Here is a 25,500-nt window from a genome sequence, read left to right as displayed (position 1 = left end):
CTTTGGCTTCCTCTTGCAAAATATCCATGTTAGGGTAATTATTTTATCTAAATTGCCTTTAGTAATGAGTGCATGCTTGCATGGTTATTTGTGCAGCGTGTCTGTGTCATCCCTTCTAGAGTGTAGCCTACCCCACACACCCCACTCCCATAATGACTTTTGGAGTTAGGCACTAGCCCCCGTGACCCAGCAAGGAAAAGCAGCTATAGGCAATGGATGGATAGTGCGGCTTCTTTTCTAATCAGGTTAAAAAAAAGGTTAAAAGCAGACCTTGAACTGGCCATAATCCAGTGTTCTTTCCCTGTTCCTCCATCTTGGGCTACATTTTTCAACATAAAACACATTAAACGGCTGAACACTTTAAGGATGCTCAGATTTATCTCTGCAGCAGGGTGCAATGTGCAGTAACGGCTGCCAGCAGGTAGATGAATGTGCTTCGGGCTTTCAGCTGCTATAGACAAACAGCAGCTGTGCTCTTCCTAAATGAGCAATAAAGTAAAGTGTGAAAGTTGCTCTGCTTCAGACACTGGTCATCTGCCCGCTGGCTGCGCTCGGGGCCGTGTCGGAGGGGGAACGCAGATATATTGCCACCTAACGTACTCGGCAATCTCACATGAAAAATCGACTGATAGGAGGAATGAGTTCAAATATAAAGTTACTGCTACCATTTTACACCAAAAGATTGCCTCCACCATGTACACCACTCTTATGCCTTTTAGGGTATTATCTTGCAGTATTGTTAAGCATACTTAAGGTCTCCATCTACATGATATACCTGACTAAAGTAGTTTTAGTTCAACTTTTCCTCATTTTATTACATTGCAACCACAAATTTGTATGTGATTTATTGAGATTGTATGTGGTGGACCAACACAAAGTAGTGCATATTTTTGAAGTGATTTATTTTTTTTTTTTTTTAAGAAAACATCTCAAAAAGCCTTCTTGACTCTGATGGAACCAAATAAAATCCATTGCATTCTCAGCATAAATGCAGCTTTTATGTTTCTGGCCTCAGAGGGTGTGTAGGGGAACACTATTTCAATTCAATTCAATTATATTTATATATATATATATATATATATATATATATATATATATATATATATATATATATATATATATATATATATAGTCATCTCAACCCAAAATCAAATTCAATCAAATTATACAGAGTGGTCAAAGAACAAACATTGTGAAACAAATAGACCAAGGAACACAGCAGACAGGTCAGGCAGAAAGTTTTGGAGAATTTTAAAGCAAGCCGTGAACATCTTCCAGAGCTCTGTTCAAAGAATCACTGAACATGGAGAGAGGACGGACCAACTGCAGGACTACCAAGATATTTCCTTTTACCTAAACTGACAGGTCAGGCAAGGATGGAATTACCCAGAGAAGCAGCCAGTAGGTCTATGGTAGCTCTGGAGGAGCTGCAGAGATAAACAGCTCTGGTATACTATAGCTGATGCATGCTGCAAATCTGGCCTTTACTGAAAAAAGGCTGAGATTGTTGTTTAAAGAAAACCAAAGGCAGTTTTATTTAAAGAAGCACAGCCGGCCAAACTATCATGTTTTTTTTATGTTTTTTTTATCTAATTCACAATCAGCATTTTAGCCTTCATAAAGGAACAGCTTTTAAAGACAAGAAAACAACGCAGTGGTTAGGACAGTTCAAACACAACTGGCATTTCTTAGATCCAGCTTGTTCCCATTTCTGAAGCACTCCTCTGAAGCCATTTCTCTAATTCCAAACTATTTATTTTAATTTCAAGACAAAACGCCACCACTCACTGATGCTACCGAACACCTATGTAACCCTAGAACAGTTTTACCATAAATGTTATGCACAAATATCAGATATCAGATAAACGTCAGCCTCATCGGTATCATGGTTATTGGTAGCAATGCTAGTTTTAATATTTCTCGTCACCGTCACACTGTATTAAATTATATCAGCCGGGGATGGATTGCAGTCTGCAGCCTGAACACACAACGCCCCCCGCGTTGGTTTTATGAGCAAAGAGGATACTGTCAGCAGGTTTAATTAGCTTTATACCAGTTGAACTTTATAGCCCTTTGTATACGTGGATGAGGCTCTCGTGGTGAAGGTTGCCGTATTGATGGCGTAAATACAGTCATAGATCCTCGTGTTGCTGCTCTGTTGTCTCGGCCATGTGTGATCAGACCCTCGGGCACAATGCTGGGTTTTCAATGTACATAACGAGTTGCTGACCAGCTTACCGGACAAACTTCTGAAGAAGCTAGTAACTGCGGGTGGAGAGCGCTGCTTCTGCATGTATAGAGGACAGAACTTCTTCTTTAAGCTTTGCACAGACGGAAGGACCAAAACCAAGCTACATTTGGCAGGTGGTGCTAGTTGGTGGTTTAAATATTCCTGCCTTCCTCTCGCTGCCTTCTGCTTGTGCCTTACAGTAACTAAATTAAGTTAAGTGAAACATTATATAGGTTAATTACACACAGACTGATGTTTTCCAGCTTTATTTCAATTAATAATTATGATTTCCCACTTAAAGCCACGGACAACACATTCAAATTATAATACATCAGGCCAATAAAAAGTATGTGTGGTGCAGAAGTGTGAGCTTAATGAAAAAGTATGTTTAATACCTACTTAAAGGTTACTTTCAAAATGTAATTTTAATCTGACTAACGAGCCTCACTGGAACGCTTGTTCTAATTTGCACTCTGCACTACTTTGTCTGTCACGTAAAATCCCAACAGTTTACAATGAAGTGTGTTAGGTTAATGATTAGTTTTTATCAATGGGAATGAAATCTAAAAAATTTTAAGGATTATGAAACTTTTTGTAAGGCAGTGGAATTTTTTTTTCCTTCAAAAATTGTTTACCAAACGTATTTCCTTAACTACATTTTTCCTTCTTTATTCCTTAAAGCCCAACACCAGTACAGACACGCTGCAATCCATCACGTCTGGAGATTGGGATGTCACCCAAGTTCTGGCCTACAACGAAGACAGCCAACTGATGTAAGTTTGCAAAAAGAGCAGAGAGTCCTTCTCTGCTTCTAAATAAAAACACTCCTGTTTGTTGGTAGGCTCATATTTTTCATTTTGGAAATGTACTAAAACATATTTTTTCTTCTAAGGCTGAATTTGGATCTCTCAAGTGTTGTTTGCGTCCGACTCACTCAGTGGTTGGATTTATAAAGACACCATTTCAAGATGAATATCATTTTCAGACATCACTCGGGGCTTTTTCACACCAGTAGTCTGTTTACTTTGGTCCGAATCAGTTGATTAGTAGTTTTTTTCCGGTGGTAGGGTTAGTTTTCACCGAGAAAAAACTCCAAGCAAGCTAAAATCTGTCATGACAAAACAGATGTTAACTGGTAGCAGATATAAATACAGGAAGCAGATGCTCTGACCTTCATATCAATAGTGTGTTTCTGACAAAGCATCACTGAAGTAGCTAACCTGGCTGATTAAAGCTCCAAATTGCTTGACAAGGAGCAAAAAAGCACATAAACACATGAGTTAGCGAAATGTGCACATTAGTTTTCAGATTTAACTCTGCAGATTTAACCTCCTGCCAGTCCATGCCAGTCATGAATTGGGCGGGCTACCGGAGCTCTGTGTCTGTGGTGCACCTCGCCTCCCTGGTTGATAAGTCTACTCCCCACAGACTGTGTATGATCCTGAAATAACGCCGCTTTGAGCTGGTCTGACGTGACTCCATGTAAATATTCAGAGAAATACTTAAGGAATCTGCCAAAGAAAGTCTCTCCTCCCAAATAAAACACAGCTTTTCTCTCTGAAGGGGGAGATGTGTCCCACTTGTTCCCTGTCACTAATATTCATTGATGAAGCATCTGTGTCAGTGAGCAGCTGGGCTCCAGGTGGTTTTCCTTTCAACCAAACGCTGAACTCAACAACAGCGCATTACTGTCACTCATCGTTTTCATGTTCTTTTTCCTCAAATAACTCAGATACTTCCTGAGTACTGAAGACGGGCCGAAGCGAAGGCATCTGTACAGGTAATGGTTGCTCTAAAGAAAAAAAAAAAAAAAAAAACCTGTTTGAAATGCTCGACTTTACAGGTCTGATTCTGTTTGCACAGCGCCGACACGTTTGGATCATTTAACCGACGCTGCCTGTCGTGTGCCTTGGCCGACAGCTGCGGCTACATCAGCGGCTCCTTCAGCCACAACATGAGCTACTTCCTGCTCAGCTGCCAAGGTGGGTCGCACAGACGTCGTGCATCTTACCGTCAGAGTTGGCAGCGTTTGCCGTAACATTCGGCTCTACTGTGACCTACTGACACCCGTTCCCTGGAACATTATGTCTGACGATCAGTTTTTTTTTCCTTATTCCCTCCCTTCTTTCTACCTTTCCTTTATTGATTGTCACTCCTCGTTTCTTTCCCCGCTCCTTACTTTGTTGGGCTATTAATTTTTCCCTTCTTGTGCATTTTCTTTCTTCCTTGTCTCCTACCTCCATTCCTTTTTGCCATTCTGTTTGTCCTTTGTTTCTCTCCTTGTGTCCTTATTTTATTCTGCTCCCATAACTCATGTATGATCAGCCAACGCACTTTCCTTTCTTTGTGTCCGTTCTCTATTCTGCCTTGTCTTTTAAACCTTTCTTTTTGTCCTTCCTTTCTTCTCTCTTCCCTGCCTTTCTTTTCTTTTGTAGTGTCCTTCCTTCCTGCCTTGTGCCCAGCTATCCATCCTTCCTTCTTTCCTTCCTTCCTTCTTTCGTACTCTACTAATCTTTCTTTATTTCCAGCTCCCAATATTTAAATATTTTCCACTGAAGAAATGTTTGCTACAAATTCACAGTAAACTGTAAGATTTATGTTTTAAGATGAACGTCAGGGACAGAGAACTCTAGTTTTTGTTTTTTTTAAATGATTTATTTTTTTTAAATGAAAGGTTTATAGGAATCCTGGACTGTCACTGCAACAAAAGACAGTTGAAATGCTTCTTACACATTTGTATCAGGTGGTGCTAAAAAGTGTGCAGAGAGTTTATGGGAAAATCAAAACTTTATTTTTTAGGATATTATTTTATTTTGAAATGTTGATCCTATAAGATTGATGCCATTAGAAGAGCACAGAAAAGTCCAAAAGAGGACAATTAGTGTTATTTTTATGTTGTTCATGATTACAAACATTTTCCCTTTGTTAGTATTTTTTTTTTTTTTTTTAATGCAGCAGTTTGGTTTTCAGCTTTTTTAAGTTCACCGGCCCTCAGCATCACAGATCCTCTACCTTCTTCTAAGTCTACGCCATTCAGCTGCAAAAATACATTTTCTTTTTCTGGCTAATAAGGTTTAAAGATCTATTTTTGTATGTTTTTTTTTAAAAAAAGTTGTGAAAGTTCTTTTACTTAAAAGTTTTTGTCTAACTTTTTGAAACCATTCATGATGAACCAGCAGCTGTAGCAGCAGCAGATGACTTGGAAATCTTTGATCTTCTGCTGTGTCAGGCATGAAAATACCAAAGGACCAGACAGAAAAAAGATCTCCGGTTCAGAGAAATAGCTGGACGTCAAAGCACTTTTGTCATAGGGAAAGGATTGAAGACAGTAGCTTTAATATTTAACCACACAGGCGGCGCATTAGTGACAATCAGCTCTGAATCAGAATTTAAGAGTAGACACAAAATGACCATAATGACATCAAAGCCCACTCTGTTGACCTGCTCTGCAGTCTGTGAGCTTGTACCTCATGTATTTTTAATCCACTTCACTACCTCGCAGCCTGCCTCTGATCTTATTTGGTGAGGTTTTTGATATCATCATCCTGAGAGGAGATGGGGAAGGACGAGATGAAGGAATAAAAAGATGATTTACAGCGGATACAGCCGCAGTGTTTCTGTGTTCTCAATCTGCTAAGTGCATCGATCACTTGGTTTGCTGCTGCTCCTCCCTCTGGGTCTGCAGTTTCAGAGCTTTGTTTCTCTTTGTGGCCCAGATACAGAAAAGCTGCTCCAGCTATTGCATTAAATAAATCAAATAAGCAAAGATTTGCCTCCGTCTGGAACACACAGATCTCCCGGTCTGTGTTCCTCTCTTATGGTTTCCATTATCCACAGGGGCCTGCAAAATTATGTATACCCCTGCAACTTCTTCACATTTCATCACATTAAAACGGCAAACCTAAAATTATTTGATTTGGATTTCATGCGATAGAGCGAACCAGGTTAACACATAATTACAAAGTGTAATGAAAATGGTCCCATCTTTATTCTGACGCAGTTAAATCAAATCCACTGTGAAAAGTTTCCTTCAGAAGTCACCTAAATGGATGGAAGAATGACAAAAACCATTCTTGAAAGAAAGTACCAAGAACTCCCATTTGCAGTTGGTGGATGGTGGATGGTATATCCTGAAAGAAAACCTGTTAAAAGCCGCATAAAACTTGATACTGGAGCAGAGGTTAACCTCCCAGCAGGACAATGATCTTAAACACCTAAACACCCAGAGCTACTGTGGAAAAGTTAGGTCAAAGTCTATTTATGTATTTAAATTCCCCTGGTCTAAATCAACATGTGAATCTGTGGTGAGACCTGAAAGTTGTTTCTCATCGATCAGACGTAGCTGAGGCTATTTTACTAAGACAAATAGGCAAAGATTCCAGCCTCCAGATATGCAAAACTGGTATAGACACACCTCAAAGGCTGGCAGCTGTAATTGGTTCTCCACAGTGTTGGTTCAGGGAGACTGAATACAGATGCACGCCACAGTTATCCGATTCTTATTTACTGAAATATTCAAAACTGTTCTCCGTTTTCCTCCACTTCACAGTAGTGCACAACTTTGTGTCGGTCTATCATGTAGCTGCACAGAATAATGTAAATGGATTGTTATTCACGTAGTATTAATCGCAACAAACTTGGGATTTGGAAAATAATTAACCGTTATGTACCATGCTCTATGCCAGCAATATGTTTGGGATGCTTGTTTAAAGCATTCAGAAAATGGTTTAGGAGGGCTTTGACATGTTTTTATTAAAGTCATCAACAAACTCCAGCTTAGTTTTTTCATTGCCAGGTTAGCAGATTTTCAGTGAAACCATGGATAGAAATGTGTTTTCTTTTCTCCAGTAGCTGGATTTAAACTTATTTTTAGGTTTGCAATGAATCAAATTTTTTTCTAAAAGGTTTTTTATTATTGTTTCATGTCACGTACTGCATGTCTTCCTAATGTCCCACAGTGCTACTCTGTCACACAGAATCTTAATAGAATACATTGAAGAAACTAGAGCAAAATTCTGAAATGCAGCGGCTGTAACTCTTTACTTGAAAGCTGTTTTCTACTGTTTTTGTTTTTAGGGCCAGACATCCCATTTGTGGCTGTGTACAAGACCCAAAGAGATGCAGAAAGTGAAACTCATGACAGAGAAAGTGAGTATCCCGCCCGTCACTGAAGCACCTGTTTAATTGTGTTCTTGCCACTTTGAGTGACCTCATGTTCAGGAGCATAAAAATCACCTCGTCAGAAGCGGGTCTTCGGCGCAGAATGACCACCTGAGCCCTGAGTCACCATTTGTCTGCAAGCCAAGCCTGAAATGATGTCAGTAATCACATTATACCCCACTATGGCGACGCTCATTACATTATGAACAGCCCCAACAGCAATATCAGCATAATGTAATGTGATTTTTGTCTTTAAGTAATAACATCAGCCATAGTGGATCACATTAAAAAGTGTATATGTTGCAGTAAATCATATCAGTGTTAATGATTAACTGGATTAGGGATGCCAAACACTCAAACTGTACGCTGGTGTTAGAGTCTCAGTAAAAACTATAGCTGCTGAAACAGGCTTTAATATTTTGATATGTATGTTGGCGCATCTAAAACATGCTTTACATGAGCCTAAACGGGGAGAAATTAAGCTTATTTTGTGAAACATTAGGTCCTGTTACAAATGAGATGTATGTTTGTAGTTTATAAAACACTCCAATTTTGCACATTGTTCCACTAAGATGAATTGCGTAAAGTTGAACAGAGTTTTGTTTCCCCAAGGTGTCACCATCTCATTTTCTTCTCTGATTATTAATTATCAAAGGATTAATGTTCAATAGCCTTTACAGTCTTTAAACGCCCCCAAGTGGTCAATTATTGATTTGATGCATGCCGCTTTCCCGCCACGTCAAGCATCGGGCATGCCGAGGTGGGTGGCTCTTAACCAACACAGACAAAACATCTACACAGCATAGACTGGCATTAAGTAATGTTATTACTGGGTTATCGCCGCGATATTTGAGCAGTGGTCTATGCCTGTTTAAGGCCTGTGTGAAGTATAGATTGCTTGTCTAAGTTGCAACAAAGGTTTTCGAGATGTCCAAAAAACCTGTGTCAGTATGCTTTGGATGGCGATCTTATTTATCCTACAGAAAGAAATGTCCTTCAGTCTTTATTGAGCCTGAGCTAGTGTTTTCCTAAAACAGCACCATGTACGTTTTGACCCAAGTATTAGCTTTATTTGAGATATATTGAAGGATTTTTTCAGGTCAACATAAAACACTTGACGCGTATCGATAATACGTGTCGTCTGCTTTGCTTGTTGCTGTTTGATGAAAGAGCAATCGGGATGCAAGAGCCATTCTCTTTTTGCATCTGAATTATTAGACCGCTATGTTATCCTTTTTTCTGTTGTATACAGAATATGTATGAGTCTAAATTTTTCAGTTTTGTTGAAGCTAAATGCTAAGTTAACAGGCTACATCACATACCAATGGGGCTGGTTTGCAAAATAGAAGCATTGGTTGTTGCAATATTAGGCAGTTTTATAACCAAGTACATAATATATTTTACTAAAGAAAAACCCAATGAAAACCTAACACGGATGGAGACTGTTTAATTTTTGTGACCGTGTTGTGTTGTCAGTGGCCTTCAGGGACACCAAACCTGGAAGTTACAGGTCTAGCGCCCCTAGTGGCTGAAAGTTACACAGTGGGTAACTCAACCCTAAATCACTTGTTAAGATGATTGTCTTATAGTGCTTTCTACATTTCCTGCTCATTAGTTTGAAAGATTACTGTGTAAATTCTAAATCCTGCTTTTGTGTCCAAAACTGTCAGTGTGGTGCCCTCCTAAAGTTCAATGTGTGTCTTGCATTAAATTTTGAATCAGTATTGCTATTGGGTCAAAGGTTTTTGTGATGTCACTTGGAGGAACTGAGGTGCTAGCAGTGTGTAAAATGAACCGTCTCCTTGTTGGTATTAACCGTGGAAGAGTTTCTATCTGGCTTTTAACTGTACTTCTCACGTTTTCAACCTAACTTTGGACTGGTTTATCTATTTCAAAACTAGTTTGACAGAATCTGGTGAACCCAAGCATACTTTCAGAGTTTCTAGTCATCCAGCTTGTAATGTGAAGAGTTTGAAGGTCGTTGCTCTCCTTCAGTATTCCATCCACGGTCTGAATGCCTCACCTATATTTCTCGTCATTGTGATTGAACAGTTCAGTCTTTGTCAAATCTGACTGCAAATCGTTTTTCTCCAGAGGACATTTAGTTTGTCCCCATAATGTTAAACATGCTCAACTGTGGAGAGTTGTGTTCCAGCCGTCGTCAGTTTGTGATTCGGCTTGATCCTTGGTGGTCCCTGTCTTGTTCCTCGACACCCTAAACCAGTTTCCTTTAATCTGGGGAAGAAAGTTTTGGTTAGATGGTGTGATCTGGGACATAACGGGGGCTTCAACATCGCAGTTAACCCCAAACACATTGATACTGGTTTCCGGAATGGAGAAAACAAGCTAATTTTAAGAGACTGCAATTGCTGCGACTTTAATTCTGCTAATTTGTGGCCAAAAGCACAGACTGTGTCAGAAAGCCGACCCGTGTAAATAAACTTTGCAATTCTCCCTAGAAAACTGATTAAACATCCAGCATCCAGCCACAATTAGACCAGGATAGGGTTGGGGTTGCATTAGTTTTGACTCCTTGCAGATTAGAGAGCCTGAACATCTAACTCTTTGTTTAACAATCCCTGACATTGTTTAATTTATAATCAGTCAATAACTTACTGGATCTTTGAAAACCTCTGACTAAAACTGCACACACCACCTTCTGTTTCAGTGATTTCCTTTGTGACTAAAAAAGCTCTAAAGTTGGTTTCTCTGAAACATAAAACTAAGATTAAGTTTGGTTAAGGTTTTCTGATGTCAGATGTGGCTTTGTCAAAGTAACAAAGCAACGTATAGCAGATTTCCTTCAATTAGCACCTTCAATATAAGGCTGTCCATATTTATGTATTAGAAGGCTAATTTCTTAACATGTCAGCCCAATAATGAAGATGCTTTTAGCACACCTGCTGTAATGACTCATTTTCTGAAGTACTGTAACAGTTCTGACCTAATTATAGAGCTAGAGCAGAAAATACTGGATCTTGAAGAGAACATTGTCAAAAAAAAAAGCCTTCAAGGCAGTCCAGTCAGCAGCATCCCTTCAGAAACAAGGTCGTTTGATAAATGCATCTACACATACGTGCCGAAACACGCTGACTGATGCATGCAGTCCCTCTCCCTCCCCTCAGCGGGCTTATTGGACCTTTCCTTCCAGTCGCTCTACAGCTTTTATCTGAATCCGTAAGCAGGAGCAGCTGTGGCAGCCGCTGAGCCCATTTCCCTCCTGCAAGCCGCCAGTTGTTGGACGTTCTAACACAGACCAATTCCAATATACAATGTTCGCCGGCGCCCGCTCGACCTTGTCTGCCGCGGAAGCCGACGGTGATAAGTTTGTGTCGGACAAAGTTGCCGTGCTCGACGAATAAGAGCAGCTGGCTCCCTTTTTCAGAGGGAAGTGTTTCAAATGATGAAGCAGGCTGTAGGAGCAAATCAAGGTCACGTTTTGAACTGCAGTCAGGTGTTTCAGCGCTTTCTTTTTCTTCCTGCTGTTTGTTGTCGGGTCTTGGACCGATCCAAATCAGATTTTCAAACAGAAATCCAGGAAAACGTCCAGCTGGTGTTTGTTTTAGCCGTAAGGTTTGTACCTACTGTGTGTCTCATTGAATTCTGTTTCCTTCCTCTGATTTCCTGCTGTCTTCAGGCATCTCAGAGGTTTCTAAACTGGAGAGCAACGAGAACCTCAGGCTGACTCTGGATTCCATGCAGATGCCCACCGTGGAGTACAGGGAGATCAACATGGATGACTACAGTATGTGTTCCCGTTATAAATGTGCTCCATTGCTCTTCACAAGTGTTGGCACCCCTAGTAAAGAGAGTAGAACAACTTAAAATAAATACATTTGTTTCAGGATCAGAGAGGGGAGTCTACTTGATCTAGATCATCCAAAGTACTGGTTCTTTTTTGCGCTTCTTTCACTTAAGACAACCACTGGGGATGAAGATGGCTATTGAAGGTTGATTATGTGTCTGGTGGTAATGAATGATAATGAACTGTAACCTCTGTTATAGTTCATTATCATTCAAGAATAGTAATTAAAATATTTGTTTAAGGCTTTTTGTCCTCTATGCTAAGATCAGGGTTTTAAAATTAGCCTGGTCAGATTAAACTAGATCAGGTTTCAATACCAAACTAAGCATTGAAACTCCTATTTTTTTATTTAGATATCAAGGAACTAAAACTGTGTTGTAGAAGTGTTGGACAGTCCTGTCAACATTTGCCAACTCTAACAGGGAAAAGTTGATCTAGACACCATAATGCAGTTAAATGGCTCTTTACAACAATGCCTAATTTGAGGCAAACCTAATTTTTTGGATCATGAGGTTTGCCTACTGTGTGTCTCAATGTATCAAAGTATAACATTTTGAAGTGAAATCCCCGTAGAAATGTAGGTCTTTGTCATACCTGGCATCTCAGTTTTAGTTGGTTTACACTTTTGAAAGATTACTCTGTAGATTTGAGCGGGTTTCCGTCGGTAGATAAGGTTCTGCAGTGATTTCTGGCACAAAAAGCCGGACACACATTGGATTTACCTTAGTGAGGTGATCTCTTGTCTTTTGGCTAAGATAAATTGGCCTCTTTGTCATAGCACAGGGAAACACAATGTCAACAAATTCCTAATCACGACAACCATTAGGTGACATTTGACAGGAACTGTTTGGGTCGATGATGGATTTCTTTTCCCAACTGAATGTGTGAGTGTGTTGAGTGTGCTTAAATCAAAGATTGGCTTTTTCTAAACTTTCAGTGGGACTGAGCTACTGCATTAAAAGTGGGATTTATTTTACACATCTTTACCAGGAGTGCTAATAAGTGTTGCTTGAGACCTAATCCTTTTATTATGCTTTATATAACTGTTGTGTCACTCTGGCTTTCAGTCTTGTCTTTAAAGATCCTGAAACCTGCCGGCTTCATGGAAACATCACACTATCCGCTCCTTCTGCTTGTGTACGTATCGGCTCAAATATAAGAAGTTACTGCGTATTTGTCCCTCTCTCTCCTAATCTAAGTATCCTCTACCAACCCCAGCTCTATAAATAAATTTACCAAAAAACATCTCAACAGTTATAAACTAATAATTGTCCCAAATTAGAGGAAAGTTCTTCCATATTTACAAAATTCACCCTAAATAAAAACATATCCAAAAACTTGATAATTGTTTTTTTTGTAATGGACCCATTTGTCAGCTGATCACATCGGTCTGCTTGTCTGTGGCGCAGCGACGGGACGCCCAGTGGCCAGACGGTGTCAGAGCGGTTTGTCTTGGACTGGGCCACGGCTCTGGTCAGCAGTTTCGGCGCCATTGTGGTGCGCTGCGACGGCCGAGGAAGCGGCTTCCAGGGCACCAACGTTCTGCACCGGATCCACAAGAAGCTGGGCGTGTTCGAGGAACAGGATCAGAAGGATGCTCTAAAGTAAGAGCCTGTTCTCTCTGTTGATGGGCTAGACTTGGAATACACGCTGCATCGTACTCAGCAACAGAAACGTCAGATCTGTTGTGTAGTTTCATTGGCCTGTGTTCAGATATCCTTTGCAGATCTTGATGAAAACAAAACCATAGTAGTTCTATATATACTTTTAAATGCCCTATTTTAATATTTTCTATTCAATATAATAAGAAGTAGTCTGTCAAACTATTATTTCTGACTTTTTTTTTTTTGCTCAGTCTCATTTTGAAAGAGCCCTATGTGGACCAAACCAGAGTCGGAGCTTTCGGACAGGTAAGATCAGCTACAGATAGTAACGGAAAAGCTGCAGTAGTGTGCCAAAATGAAACTGTTGTACTTTTTTCCCATCCAAGTGCAAAAACTAGAATATGCACTGTTGGAATAATCTGGTTAAAATTATTCTTCTTTTAAAGTTTCGCTAAAAATCCAGTAGTAGAGTTCGTGATGCAAAAGGAGCAGGTGCAAACTGAGTCACTGTGCAAGAAGCTGCTCATTGCCTTTTAGCTGAGCTCTGAACTAATTAAAGCAGCAAAGCACATAACTGTTCCTATTCCTGTTCGACTGGATGGTGATCTGATGGTCATTTCAAGGGGGGAAGGGGCCGAGGGAGAAGGGGCGATATGAAGCAAAGGTCCTACAGTCTGAGTGGAACCCCTGGACAGCTGCGTAGAGAACTAATTGTCTCTGTGTTTGCCCGCTGTACTCTACTGCTCCTGCCACATTTTTGTACATTTACACTATCCTTCTTATATCCTTTTTTAATTATTACTATTACTTGCACTCACGGTCCAAGGGGTGATTTAGGGTAAATTTAATTGTATGTTATTTGTCTCTATGGAAGAAATAAACTCTTGAATTGTGAACCTCTTGGTTGAAACCGACAAGTTTTATCCCCAGATCAGAGTTCCAACTCAAGAGGAAAGACGAACCAGAAATAATTTAGTCTTTCCGAGAAATAACGGTGAACTTAATAGCAAAAAACACCTTTGGGGTATGTGCTTTCTCAAGCAAGCCAGCCCTGTACAACGGCAAACTTAAACAAATACTAGTGCTCAGAAGCAAAGAGGCTGCAGCGTTTAAAACCTTGAATTCACTTGAGTGCAGCTCAGCTCTTGTATTTGCCGCTCTTGCTGTGTTTTGTGTGATAACACAGATTTGTTGTTGCCCAGGTGTACGGAGGCTACGTGACCAGCCTGTTGCTCAGCGGTGAGGAGTCTCCAATAAAATGTGGAGCTGTCCTCTCACCCATCACCGACTTTGAATTGTACGGTAAGCCCTTCATTCTTTTTATTTTTATCTGCGCTCCCACATGCAAAAGGTTTCCATCTCTGCTGCGTGTGTTTTGAAGTAACCCGGCACGACCGTCGGAGCTCAGCTCGAGCTGTCAGAATGTAGTGAAAGGGAAAAATAAAGACAGATAGCATTTCTAACACCTTTTACCCATTTCTGGGAATCTGGAAGCCAATCGTACACCACCCTTCCCTCATCCACCTGGGGAATATAATGTGCAAGATGTAGGAGATGCATATAGGGAGACGCTACTTTTTTAGGAATACCGAGTCAACACTTACATGCATGCCATGCTGTGCTGTTTACCTTCCCCATTGTGGTCAGAGCTGCTGCTTAGCAATGGCTCCGCACCTCGTTCTGCCATTGGCCAAGAAAGTTGTCCCAAGTTCGCTGCTTATTTCTACTAAAAAAGCCTGAAATCGCTCGGTCGAGCAATCAGTTAGTCAAATGTTAATTACCAAGTTATGTCTTTTAACTCATAATACACTGCGTACAGTGCATTTTTCTTAACAAGACAAAAATAAAATCAGGCGTCGTTCCTTTAAATGCTGATAACATACTTTTAGTTGCCATCAACAGGCTTTTGATATAATTCTGGTTGGATATTTGACCATGCACTGGAAAGGCAATGAGAAACCTGGACATAAGCATTAAAGGCAACCTCTTTGGACACGATTGCATAATTTCATATGGAGAGGATAAGCAGGGGAGCCGTTTGGAGTGCCTACTGCGGGCTGAATATTTATAAAAGCACATTTTGTAAAAACTTTTCCCCAGATGTTCAGACATCTGGCAAATATCAGAAGTTTACACTTTTTCAAACGAGACAAAAAAAGAGATTTCAATACAACTCTAAACAAATAGATTTTTAACCTTGATTTAAAATAACTCAGGATTTCAGCACATTTACAGTCTTCTGGGAGTTTGTTCCATATAAGTGGAGCATAAGAACTAAATGCTGCTTCTTTTAGTTTGGTTCTGGTTCTGCAGAGAAGGCTTGAGCCAGAAGACCTGAGTAGTCTGGAGGGTTGATACACTGATAACAAGTCTGTGATGTATTTAGGTGCTAAGCCATTCAGGGATTTATAGACTAACAGAAGGATTTTAAAGTCTATCCTCTGAGATACAGGGAGCCAGTGGAAGGACTTTAGAACTGGGGTGATGAGCTCTACTTTCTTAGTCTTAGTGAGGACGCGGGCAGCAGCGTTCTGGATCAGCTGCAGCTGTCTGATCCACTTTTTAGGCAGACCTGTGAAAACACCGTTGCAGTAATCGACTTCGAAGTGTTTACTCAGCACTATTCAGGTTGTTTGTTGTAAAATAATTTATCATAGTTTAAATTAGGGCTGCACCGATATTAATGTTCCGGTTATGTCTGATAAGCAATATTTACCTCTGTGTGTGTGTGTCTATATGTACACACACATTTATGTTTCTGTGAAGGTCACATTTAGTACAACCTTGTACCAACTGAAAACTATGTTAAATGAATTTGTGAATGTGGGTTATAGTCTAGACCAGGGGTCACCAACCTTTTTGAAACTGAGAGCTACTTCGGTACTGTGTCCTGCGAAGGGCTACCTGTACTAACCTGTGAACTACAAGAGTCTAAGCTCACCTTAACTATATGTGTTATAAACATGTTTTAATGCTTTTATCCATTTTAAATCTATGTAAATACAAGTATTATTGAAAAGGAAGAGTAACTGAATAAAATAGCATTTTAAATGCTACTCACTGGAGGGTTGTGTTATTTCTTTGCACAGCTTGAGGGCACCACATATTGTCCCGGAGGGCCCGCGGGCACCATGTTGGTGACCCCTGGTCTAGACTTACACACTGTTTTTCATGTCTTCTTTTGACAGCGTGAAAAATGACCACACTGCTGACATTTCATCTCTCCTTTATTTTAAAACTCAACAATCTTGGCTGTGATGCATCACAGTCACTTTCTCATGACTAATTCCCTCATTCTTGTGAAACACCGGCACAAAGGACGAGATAGAAATAAACATGGGTTAATATCAGCGCAGTTTACTTATTGAACTGATATGATACAAAATGACTAACATAAGCTGATACTGATGTTAATGCTGACATATCGTGCATCCCCGGGTTTCCCCCAGTGTATTATAGGCCTGTTTTCTAAGTGAAACCCTGCATCCCTGGTTCAAATATATTAAGGGCCAAAAAGTGTGTGTGCCTGTGGTGAGTGGATACAGATTTTCAAGGAATTGTAGTCAAAACTATTTCAAAGTAAATGTTTTTTTATATATATATATATATTTTCTTTAATTTGATTATATGTATGCTTTGTTTTCCAGCCTCTGCATTTTCTGAAAGATATCTCGGGCTGCCTAAACCGGATCCAAGAGCATACACGGTAGGATTTCACTGCATGACTTCTCTCCTCATTGTTTACCTCTGGTAATCGACAAATAAAAGTGATTCTATTTATGTGTTTTTAGATGGCAAATTTGGCCCACAGAGCATCTCGATTCATGGATAAGAAGTTTCTTATTATTCACCCAACCGCTGATGGTACAACGGCAGTTTGAATTTCTCATTTCTAATTAGTCCAATGTTAAAAAAAGTCTTACATTTGCGCATTAATTTTTCCAGAGAAAGTCCATTTCCAACATACAGCAAAATTCATCTCCCAGCTCATTAGTGAAAAGGCCAACTACACCTTACAGGTATGTAGTTTCATTTCTAATCTTGTTAAATCTATAAGCCTTTGGGAAGTTTCTGATCACTGGACTGGACCCTTTATTCTATTCCCCTGTAGCTAAATGGTTATTATGGCTAATTTCTGACCAATCAAAATGTTTTGGACTTAAAACTGGAGCCTCCTCCAGTTACCATTTAATCTGAATCTGGGTTCAGGTTTTGTCAACAGTGAAGCCCTTTCGATTTAAGTCTGTGTGATATAAAATGCTTTGATCTACGGTGGGATCTTTCTTTTACCACTTCTGAGATGAGCCCAAACAAAAATGCCTGTTTTATACTGTAGCCCCATTACAACTATCACATAACAAGGAGAGTTTCAAAGCAAATGCATCCAATGGTTTCTATTATTTTCACTTTACATAAAATCTGTAATATAGAGAAAACACAAAAAAGCAAGTACAGAGGAAAAAAAACAACTTGTAAATATTTTACAGTTGCATGAACGGGGGGAAATGTGCTTGAGTACATTTACAAGTAGTGACACCTACAGTAACAGAAATACTTGAAGTAGATCACTGTATTGGACCAATCCAACGTTCGAGTTCCTGAGGAAGATCTAACTTTTCACTGATTTATTGAAATGCAACTGTAAAAAAGCAAAATAGATGGGTTGAGCGATTCATACTTTCTAAAACTATTTTTGTTCTCGCCAAACTCCGTCAGATCTACCCGGATGAGGGCCACTTCATCCACAGCGAAGTAACAAGGCAGCACCTGAGTCAGTCCTTGGTGAATTTCTTCGAGGAGTGCTTCAGGCTACCAGAAAGTGTGATTGAGGAGGAATTGGAAGAGGAGGTTGAAGACGAGGGTTAGATTGTCCTCGACAGGCTACCATTCTTCTTTTCCCACCCACTCCATTTGGTCATCGACATTCCCTCCGTGTTGTATCTGTGCACAAGCACGGCCAAGTTGTCCATAATATGCAACCGTCATATTCTGTGTGTTTCGGTTTAACTCGCTGTGTCTTCAATGCCACCCGGCAGATGACGGCTCTAACTATGACATCAGTCGTCCCTTGTTCATCCAGTGCTCTGACTCGGATTTCAAAAGGCCCTTGACAGAGGTAGAAATGACTGATGACCTTACAGGAAGCAGTCTCCTTTACAGCAGGATGGACATCTTTAAAAGCAATGGAGAGAAAGCATAAGCCTGCAGACTTTCAAGCTGTGAGGAGAAGAAACACATAGCACACAACCTACGGGCTTGTATATAAATGAAATTCAGAACCCCGGCGCTGATCGGCAGTGTTCATAAGGGGCGTCTGGAACTGCGTGGATACAGGGAACGTTACTATTTTTAAAGTTGTGATGAACTTTTCATGGACTGTGGTTGTGTCTGTTAACAGTATGTAAAATAGCACACAAATCCTCATCCAGCTGTGATTTCTTTTAAGTGTTATTTGCTTCAACAATGCTGGTTTTAGGTTTATCTATTTCAGATATACAGTCCTTTGACAGGCAAATGTTTAAGGGGGAAAAAATAAGCCATTTTGTTTAGGTTTTGAGATTTATTTTTTTCCTTTAATCCGACAATTCTGTTTTGGTTTCATCCTACATTGTTTCATGTTTTATTCACGGTGCCTTACTTTATCAGAAAACATGAAGCTAAATTTATCTATAAAAAAAAGGCAAGATATTTGGGGTTCGGACCTTCAGCACAACTCCACGAGATTATGAAATTTCCAGATGCAAAATGATTTAATTTTAAGAATGTAAAGCATGCATATATGGAATTTAGACAAATATATTAACTTTTTTGCCTTTAAGTTAACGGCTATATCCCAACTAAAGAGGTGGGTTTTCATTAAGTTAATTTGGTTAGCATTTAAAAGCTAAGTAAATCTTTCTGAAAATAATTGAATAATTGTGAAACAAAGCTTTTTCCTACTGAACACTACTTCTGATGTTAAGCTAGTTGTACTAGAATAAATGAATGCAGTCAATTGTTCTTAGCTTTCAAAACCATTTCGGTAATGATGGTTATTTTGTGAAATATCATTGATTTCTTCCCAACAACCATTTAAAGTAACATTTTTGCTTGTTGTTTTTACAGCTAAAAGCCACAGCAACACTTAGCTCTGGGATCGTTTAGCTTTTTCCTGCTAACAGCATGGTGAAGTTGTTTTACATTGCACAAAAACATGTCCCTTTTTTAGTTTTAACAATTAACAGTAGTAACCTCGTTTTCTTTTATGGGATTTATAACTTTGTTGCTGAGCTAGTAGATTTTTTTTTCTCTCATTTTGACAGAGCCTTGTTAGCCGTTAAGCTAGGCTTCTACTTTAATGCTAATCTATGGCTATTTGCTAAAATTTCAGAAATGAGCTAAATTTTAATGCAAATCTTAGCAAATTATAATTTTTGGGTATACCCAATGGCTTTTGAAGCTTGTATTTACAGACAAATGTTTTTTTAAATGTCTTTAATTGTCACCACAAAGTTTAGAATTACTTTTACCCAACAGTAAGTAATGCTTTTATGCAACATTTTCAATGGGATAAATGAAAAATCATATTAGCTAATTACTGAAATGGAGATATCCAGGCACAAGCATATTTAAATGTCATCTTATGTTGCACTCCAGGGCATGTTCAGAGGTACTTTGAGACACTATTTGTTTGATCATCGTAAATTTTGACATCCTGAATGTTTCTTACAGAGCTGCAGAAAATATATTTGCAGTAATATTGTGATTGAGATCACGGTCTCGTTAGTTTGATGTGTAAATGTTCTAATATCATTTTATTCTGAAAAGAAAAGAAACGTTACATGAGTGTTATTAGTGCATAACATACTTTCAGAGTTCGGTTGTTAATTTCTGTTCTCCTGTTGCCGTCTTTGAATTGAGCTGGAAGTGGACTTTATAAATGGCCATTGGAGACAAACTTCCTTTCTACACGTGAAGGACTTTTTCAAAGATGTTCAACTTTGTTATCCAAAGCATACTGAGAGGTCATTGGCAGATTGTGGCATGAAAGTAAGTGTTAGAATAAAAATGTAGATATTTTATCAGTCATAAATGTTCTGGCATTCTTTTAAGCCTCCTTGGGTTTTGGGAAAAGTTTACTATGTTCTTGCCAACAAGCACACACTGGTCATCGCAGTTTTGTTTTGATTTTTACTCTTCACCAGACACTTGCATAGACAGCAACGCCCCAACACTTAATATATAACAAAGGGCCAATGGTTGACTGTGCAGCTCAGTGTTTTCACAGCCAATGTTGTGGTTCCTGACATCACACATAACTAGCAGAAGTGTAATGTAACGAATTACTCCTCTACAGAAGCAAAAGCTACATTTTGAGGATTAGCATCATGAAAGTCCAGCAGTCATTGTGTGGCAGTGAGAAATCCTAAGGGACACCAACACACAGCAGGCATTTGAAACAATCATTATTTAAGCTCATACTGTTGGTCTGCAATCCCTCTCCAATAAGGTTCCATGTGAAATTATCGCAGCCAAAGAAACTTGAGATATGACATCCAAACTCTTGATAGTTTTTATACCATTTATATATCATCTTATTGTTTCAGCACATTTCATTTGTTTAAACTTAACAAGCAACTGTTTACATGGAACGCTAGTGGTCGAGACCATGAGGGGTCATTTCACCCCTTTGGGTGTTTACCAAGCAATACAATATTTTTTCTATATTGCCCTCAGTCTACTGCAAGAAAATGCTTTATGATTAATAAATATCAAGCAGCATGAGGTCCTCAAGTCATTTTGGTGTGACAGAGGAAAATATCTTGAATTTCAGACCTTGAGACAATGTTTTGGTGCTATATATAGATAAAAACTGAATCAGAAGAAAAACCAAAATCATCAAAATACTTGACTGTGGCATAAATACTGAAAACTATCAAAGATGGGGAAATATGCTTTGGCACAAACCACTCTGACTAGCTGTTAGTGTTACTGTTTGGTAAGCGTCATTTGTCTAAACTAACGTCTTTCTCAAACTTTCAAGCTAAAGTTGAGACGCATTTTTGCGTGACTTATCCAAGATGGCCAACAAAATTTGGTTGAACTCACAGCTGCTATGCAACTTTTCCACCGCCGCTGTCTACTCCGCACAGCTCTACTCGTCCTGCCCGAGCTCCAATCGACTTTAAACTTTAAGCCCCAACTTTTGTTTTGCGCCCTGCTTCTATTAAGCGTCACTGTCTGGCATTAACTCTGAAGGAATATGTGTGAAACGGTAGAAGAAAAACATGAAGAAATCACATTATTGACATTATGGCATTTATAATATAAATGCCATAATGTCAGTTAGGGCTGGACAATGTAGAAAAAAAAGCATATCGATAATCAACAAATTCAAAACATATTTTAAATACAGCCCTGTTGCTTAATGTCTTATTTTTAGATAGAGAACACACAAACACTGAATTCAAACTCAACCCTTTATTCAACCAACATTTTACCAAAACTGCAAGGATTTAAATAATGAAAAAGAACACGTGCTCTATGATCTCTTTAAAGGGGGCGGAGCTTGGGGTGTGGATCATTCCTGGGTCTGGGTTTGTGAATGGCTGGGAGGATGTAATGACTATAAACCTACATGACAGGCTAGAACGCAAAAAAGGAAAGGAAACTGTTCTATTGAACTTTTTATTGACCCTTTTTGTGTTGTATCGATAGATATATATTGTTATTGAATCATCGTCCAGCCCTAATGTCTATAACTTTAAGGATACAGTAAACCACGAGATAAATATCTGGATCATAGATAGATGTGTGTGTGAGTGAGTGAGAGGAAGCTGAGAGGAGAGAGAATGATCTGTTCTGTTATTTTTCACAGGCTGGATATTAGGTATTCGCATTGAGCTGCACTGATTTGGTGGAGTGTAGGGTCCAGAAAATCCAGCCAGGTAGGGAAAACAAGGCCAGTCAAAAAACTCAAAGCGGAGTAGAGTACGGCTCAACGGAGTCCCATTAGATGACATTGTCACAGAGCCGATGAGCAAGAAGCTATGAGGTAGCGGCACTCGTTACTCACTGCACACCATTTTGTGTGACAGTCTCGACAGCCGTAACAATCTAAGTCAGTGGTCTCCGATTCCAGGCAGTACCAGCAATTAAAAGAAGCAGCTAATATCGATATGGGAGCAGATTTGAACTCTCCACCTCACCAATATTTCTAACACAATATATAAATATTCAATTTCCAGTGCATAATTAAAAAACAAAAAGAAAATTCATCATTACTTAATAGTCCACATTAAAGGCAGCCATTCAACTCTGCAATAGAAAAAGCGCTTTGCTTGGAGGCATCTCTCAGAATAAATACATTTGCTCAAAGGCACTCATCGTCCCAGTGTAAACAGGATTATAGTTGTATATCAAAGCTTTGCTCTCGTCCTCCTTAGACTGAAACCTGTGGAAGTTCTTCCTCGCTACAGACAGACAGAGAGAGACAGAGATTTGCAAGTCATGATTGAAGTGACGAATAAATACTCTGCATTAAGTCTCCAAAATAGCATCTCTGTTTTCATACCTTCACTCACTAAGAACTCGGCCATGTGGAAAGTTGTCCGAATCGCTGATGGAGAGTGAGGAATATAAGGTCTGGACCACTCAAAGGCATTTTTCTCCGGATGCCACTGTGTTCCATAAATGGGGAAATTGTAGGCTGCACAAAGGTAAGAATAATACAAAGTCATGAGAGCTGTCCTCTTCTGCCTCGTCAGCGACACGATAATGTTGTAATCACCTTCCACCGTTGACACAAACTCAATGTTTCCATCTGAATTTGTTGAGAGAACTTTGTAAAAACTCCTCAGTTCCTCGTTTGCGCTGTACGTCTGAAACAAAAACGGTTATCAGGCTGAAAATGCAAACACCAATAGATGGATGGATGGATGGATGATGACCAAACTGATGGAGAGAGCCTGTTTTCTGTTTGCTCTTATCCAGCCCAGGCAACGCTCCTATTCCTTTCCCACACTGCGTAGAAACGTCGGGGGTTATTTCAGGGGGGGGGATAACATACCAGTGTGCCCAGACTCCACTGATGGGAGTTTTCTGTTAGAGGCTCAGATGACAGAGCGGACATGAGCTCAGGAGGGAAAGCCTTAAACATCCTGCTGCCTTTCACTTCTAGAGAACAAACAAACCATCGTGATCAGTCACCATTCATTCCGAAAGCAGCTTTGTAAAGTCCCAGTATAAGATTATGAAGTATTTTTTATGCTGGGCTATATTTCAATTTAAAGTTTTAATGGTTTTTACACAATCTATAAAGCAGGATTGAGCCCAAACCATGATATTTTATAGGTACTGGAGTGGAATTTATTAGTTCATCATAACATCCTATTAAACAGTTTTATTGCTTCACAAAAACATAGTTATGAGTCATAAAGTGATTTATTTCCAATTTATCTATATAAAAATGAAACTACTTGGTGGGGGGAAAAAAAAACTAACACCCAAGAGTACTCTGAAGAGCAACACAGAGGCGTACCTTTAGTGAAGTTCAGGGGCAACGCGATGCCACTCGTGTTGGTGTACGACAGCTGGCTCTTCCCGCTCGTCAGAACCATGAGCTGCTCGAACCCGAGACAGGTGCCCCACACGGGGAAATAGTCGCCCCTCTTGTTTGCCTGAGACATCACACACTTTAAGCAACCCGCCGCATCAGCACCAACGCACAAACACAGCTACTAGCAGGCAACCCCGTTCACCTCGATGGCCAGCTCGTAGAAGATTTTGGCAGCCCTTTGGTAGCCGGACGAGATGATGCTGACCCCGCCGCCTGGATACAGGACCCTGTCCCACAGACGACACACACTGGATCAGAACTCCAAGACAGAAATGGGCTCGGTGTGAATTCGCCGAGAAGGTCCCCATTCAGATCAGTGCCATGCGTTTTCAGTCATTTACCAATGATCAGTGACCCTATAATTACAACTCTGCCTCTGACCACATGGGCTCCTAAACTACTCATATAAAAGTTTTAACGTAATATTAACTGTCTAATGTTAATCTACAGCAGGATTCAAATTAACAGCAGCTACTGTAATGTTACCATCAAGAAAGTAAAACTGAAAGGGTTTAAAAAAGATGTCACCTGTATGGCAGGCTGTTGTGTCATATAATAAAACCGCACTCCAATCTGAAATAACTTGATATAAATAGCGTTTGTTAATTTATATAGTCATTGTTTCAGTATTACCAAATAGTTCCCCATTTATAACAAAAGCGTATTTCAAAAACTCGTCCCTTTTGATTAAATTTAAAAGCATACGTGGTGGATCATAATCAAGTTAAACCACAAATAAAAATCAGAATATAACAACAATACAAGGAAACGTAAAAGCAGGTGATGAGAATAGAGGGAATTGATATTGTGGAAGTTAGTTTGGATATCTAAAAAGATTCTGACGCAGGTGTGTTTATTTCATCCGTTTGTTTGTTTTTCTATAGCCTAATTCCTACTTCATGTTATCAGACCGGTTCTAATCAAAGGGTGTCTTGATTCTACAGGGCTGCAGTGAACTCAGCGTTACAAAAAATGTAGTTTTTAGCTCATGTTTAGTTTATTCCAATTCTATTAACAGTACTACAACAACCCATACTGTAAAAACAAAAAAATTGCAATAAATTCAGTACAAAAATAGTAGTTCACCAAACTCAAGAGCCCAAATACGTGAAATAAAGTTGTTTTTACCCATTAATGGAGCTGAACAGAGTCTTGTATTCCTCCAGTGTCTGGTTAATCCTGCAAACAGAGGGACAGGTCGCTTCATGCCGGCCTTTATTCCGGCTCTAAAGGCCGGCATGAGGCAACAATAACTCACATGACAGGGACCACCCTGGCTCCCGCAGCCTCCAGAAACTTCACATAGGAGGCGGCGATGTAGGCCGTCTGGTTGGGCTTCGGGGAGAAGACCTCCTGGGCCAGGACGCCTTCAGAAAAGGGGGTCCAGACGTATAAACATGAGCACGCTTCAAGGAGAGCCGCTGTTTACAGTGCGCAGGCGCCACCTGCAGCAGCTTGACGCAAACGTAGCGGTGTGTGACACGGTAACAAACACGGTAACAGACACGGTAATAAACTCACCGATGATGGGCTCGTCATTTCTGTCAGCCGAGTAACAAACTGGAAGATTAATGAGCGACATAAGAAGCAAGAAAGAAAGGGTTTCGGTAGACATAACTTGTCCTCGGCGCGCGGAACCGCTCCAGCTGATGTTGCAGATAAAACTAGTGGACGTGTTCGTGCCACTTCCGGTTTGTGCTCTTCAGAACAAAAGCGAGGAGCCGATTCTTTTTGTATGTTTGTCGTTTTTTTTTTCAAAGTAAAACCGTGTTACCCAAAAATATCGAAATTGACTGCTGCATCTTTTCTTTATACCCGTTTTGCATAAAACATATTCAAAGATAAATCCGGACTGGGTGATGTTTTTAATTAATACCCTTATTCTGAAGGGCCGCTTATTTTTAAGCTTTTTGTTTCACTTTAGAAAATAAACAAAAAATAGACAGCTCCAGTTCCTTTGGAAATCAACTTCATCCACTTGAAAGGGGAAAAAAATAAACATTGAAAACCCAATAATGAGTGTGTTATTTTTTTCCCCATCTGTAATAACAATTTATGAAAAGAAACATTTTTATTTCCAAAACCACAAATATTTATACAAAAC

General features: G+C 39.7%; 2 protein-coding genes across 7 annotated transcripts in view; one reads left to right on the top strand and one right to left on the bottom strand.

Moving 5' to 3' along the window:
- Window positions 1-19,871, top strand: part of dpp6a (dipeptidyl-peptidase 6a) — a 350,399-nt gene extending 330,528 nt beyond the window's left edge. For all 6 annotated transcript variants that reach the window (XM_036124847.1, XM_036124849.1, XM_036124848.1 and 3 more), the window contains 13 exons: window positions 2,912-3,003; window positions 3,963-4,010; window positions 4,094-4,212; window positions 7,307-7,378; window positions 11,028-11,135; window positions 12,263-12,332; window positions 12,605-12,799; window positions 13,051-13,105; window positions 14,002-14,101; window positions 16,447-16,505; window positions 16,591-16,663; window positions 16,745-16,818; window positions 17,516-19,871. In XM_036124847.1, coding sequence (XP_035980740.1) covers window positions 2,912-3,003; window positions 3,963-4,010; window positions 4,094-4,212; window positions 7,307-7,378; window positions 11,028-11,135; window positions 12,263-12,332; window positions 12,605-12,799; window positions 13,051-13,105; window positions 14,002-14,101; window positions 16,447-16,505; window positions 16,591-16,663; window positions 16,745-16,818; window positions 17,516-17,665 — 1,215 coding nt within the window. In that variant the 3' untranslated portion in view covers window positions 17,666-19,871. The remainder of the gene's footprint in view (window positions 1-2,911; window positions 3,004-3,962; window positions 4,011-4,093; window positions 4,213-7,306; window positions 7,379-11,027; window positions 11,136-12,262; window positions 12,333-12,604; window positions 12,800-13,050; window positions 13,106-14,001; window positions 14,102-16,446; window positions 16,506-16,590; window positions 16,664-16,744; window positions 16,819-17,515) is intronic.
- Window positions 19,872-21,835: 1,964 nt separating this feature from the next.
- ggh (gamma-glutamyl hydrolase (conjugase, folylpolygammaglutamyl hydrolase)) lies at window positions 21,836-25,099 on the bottom strand. Its single transcript, XM_036125163.1, has 9 exons — window positions 24,918-25,099; window positions 24,655-24,763; window positions 24,525-24,575; window positions 23,539-23,623; window positions 23,319-23,457; window positions 22,848-22,954; window positions 22,569-22,659; window positions 22,353-22,487; window positions 21,836-22,251 (listed from the first exon to the last, which is right to left on the bottom strand). Exons 1-9 carry the CDS (start codon window positions 25,009-25,011, stop codon window positions 22,133-22,135), a joined length of 930 nt encoding a protein of 309 aa, XP_035981056.1. The 5' UTR covers window positions 25,012-25,099; the 3' UTR covers window positions 21,836-22,132.
- Between the last annotated feature and the right edge of the window lie 401 nt (window positions 25,100-25,500).

The sequence above is a fragment of the Fundulus heteroclitus genome, chromosome 21 (assembly GCF_011125445.2).
Source record: "Fundulus heteroclitus isolate FHET01 chromosome 21, MU-UCD_Fhet_4.1, whole genome shotgun sequence".
Taxonomy (NCBI): domain Eukaryota; kingdom Metazoa; phylum Chordata; class Actinopteri; order Cyprinodontiformes; family Fundulidae; genus Fundulus; species Fundulus heteroclitus.
The sequence above is the reverse complement of the archived record's forward strand: the minus strand, read 5'-3'. Positions and strand labels throughout refer to the sequence as shown.

Bases quoted from the DNA above. Each gene is read 5' to 3' on its own strand.
- ggh (XM_036125163.1), bottom strand. From the start codon at position 25,011: ATGTCTACCGAAACCCTTTCTTTCTTGCTTCTTATGTCGCTCATTAAT. The intron at 24,576-24,654 runs GTGAGTTATTGT...CTCTGTTTGCAG, and splicing joins GCCAGGGTGGTCCCTGTCAT to GATTAACCAGACACTGGAGG. The intron at 23,624-24,524 runs GTAAAAACAACT...TCTGTGGGACAG, and splicing joins CTGTTCAGCTCCATTAATGG to GGTCCTGTATCCAGGCGGCG.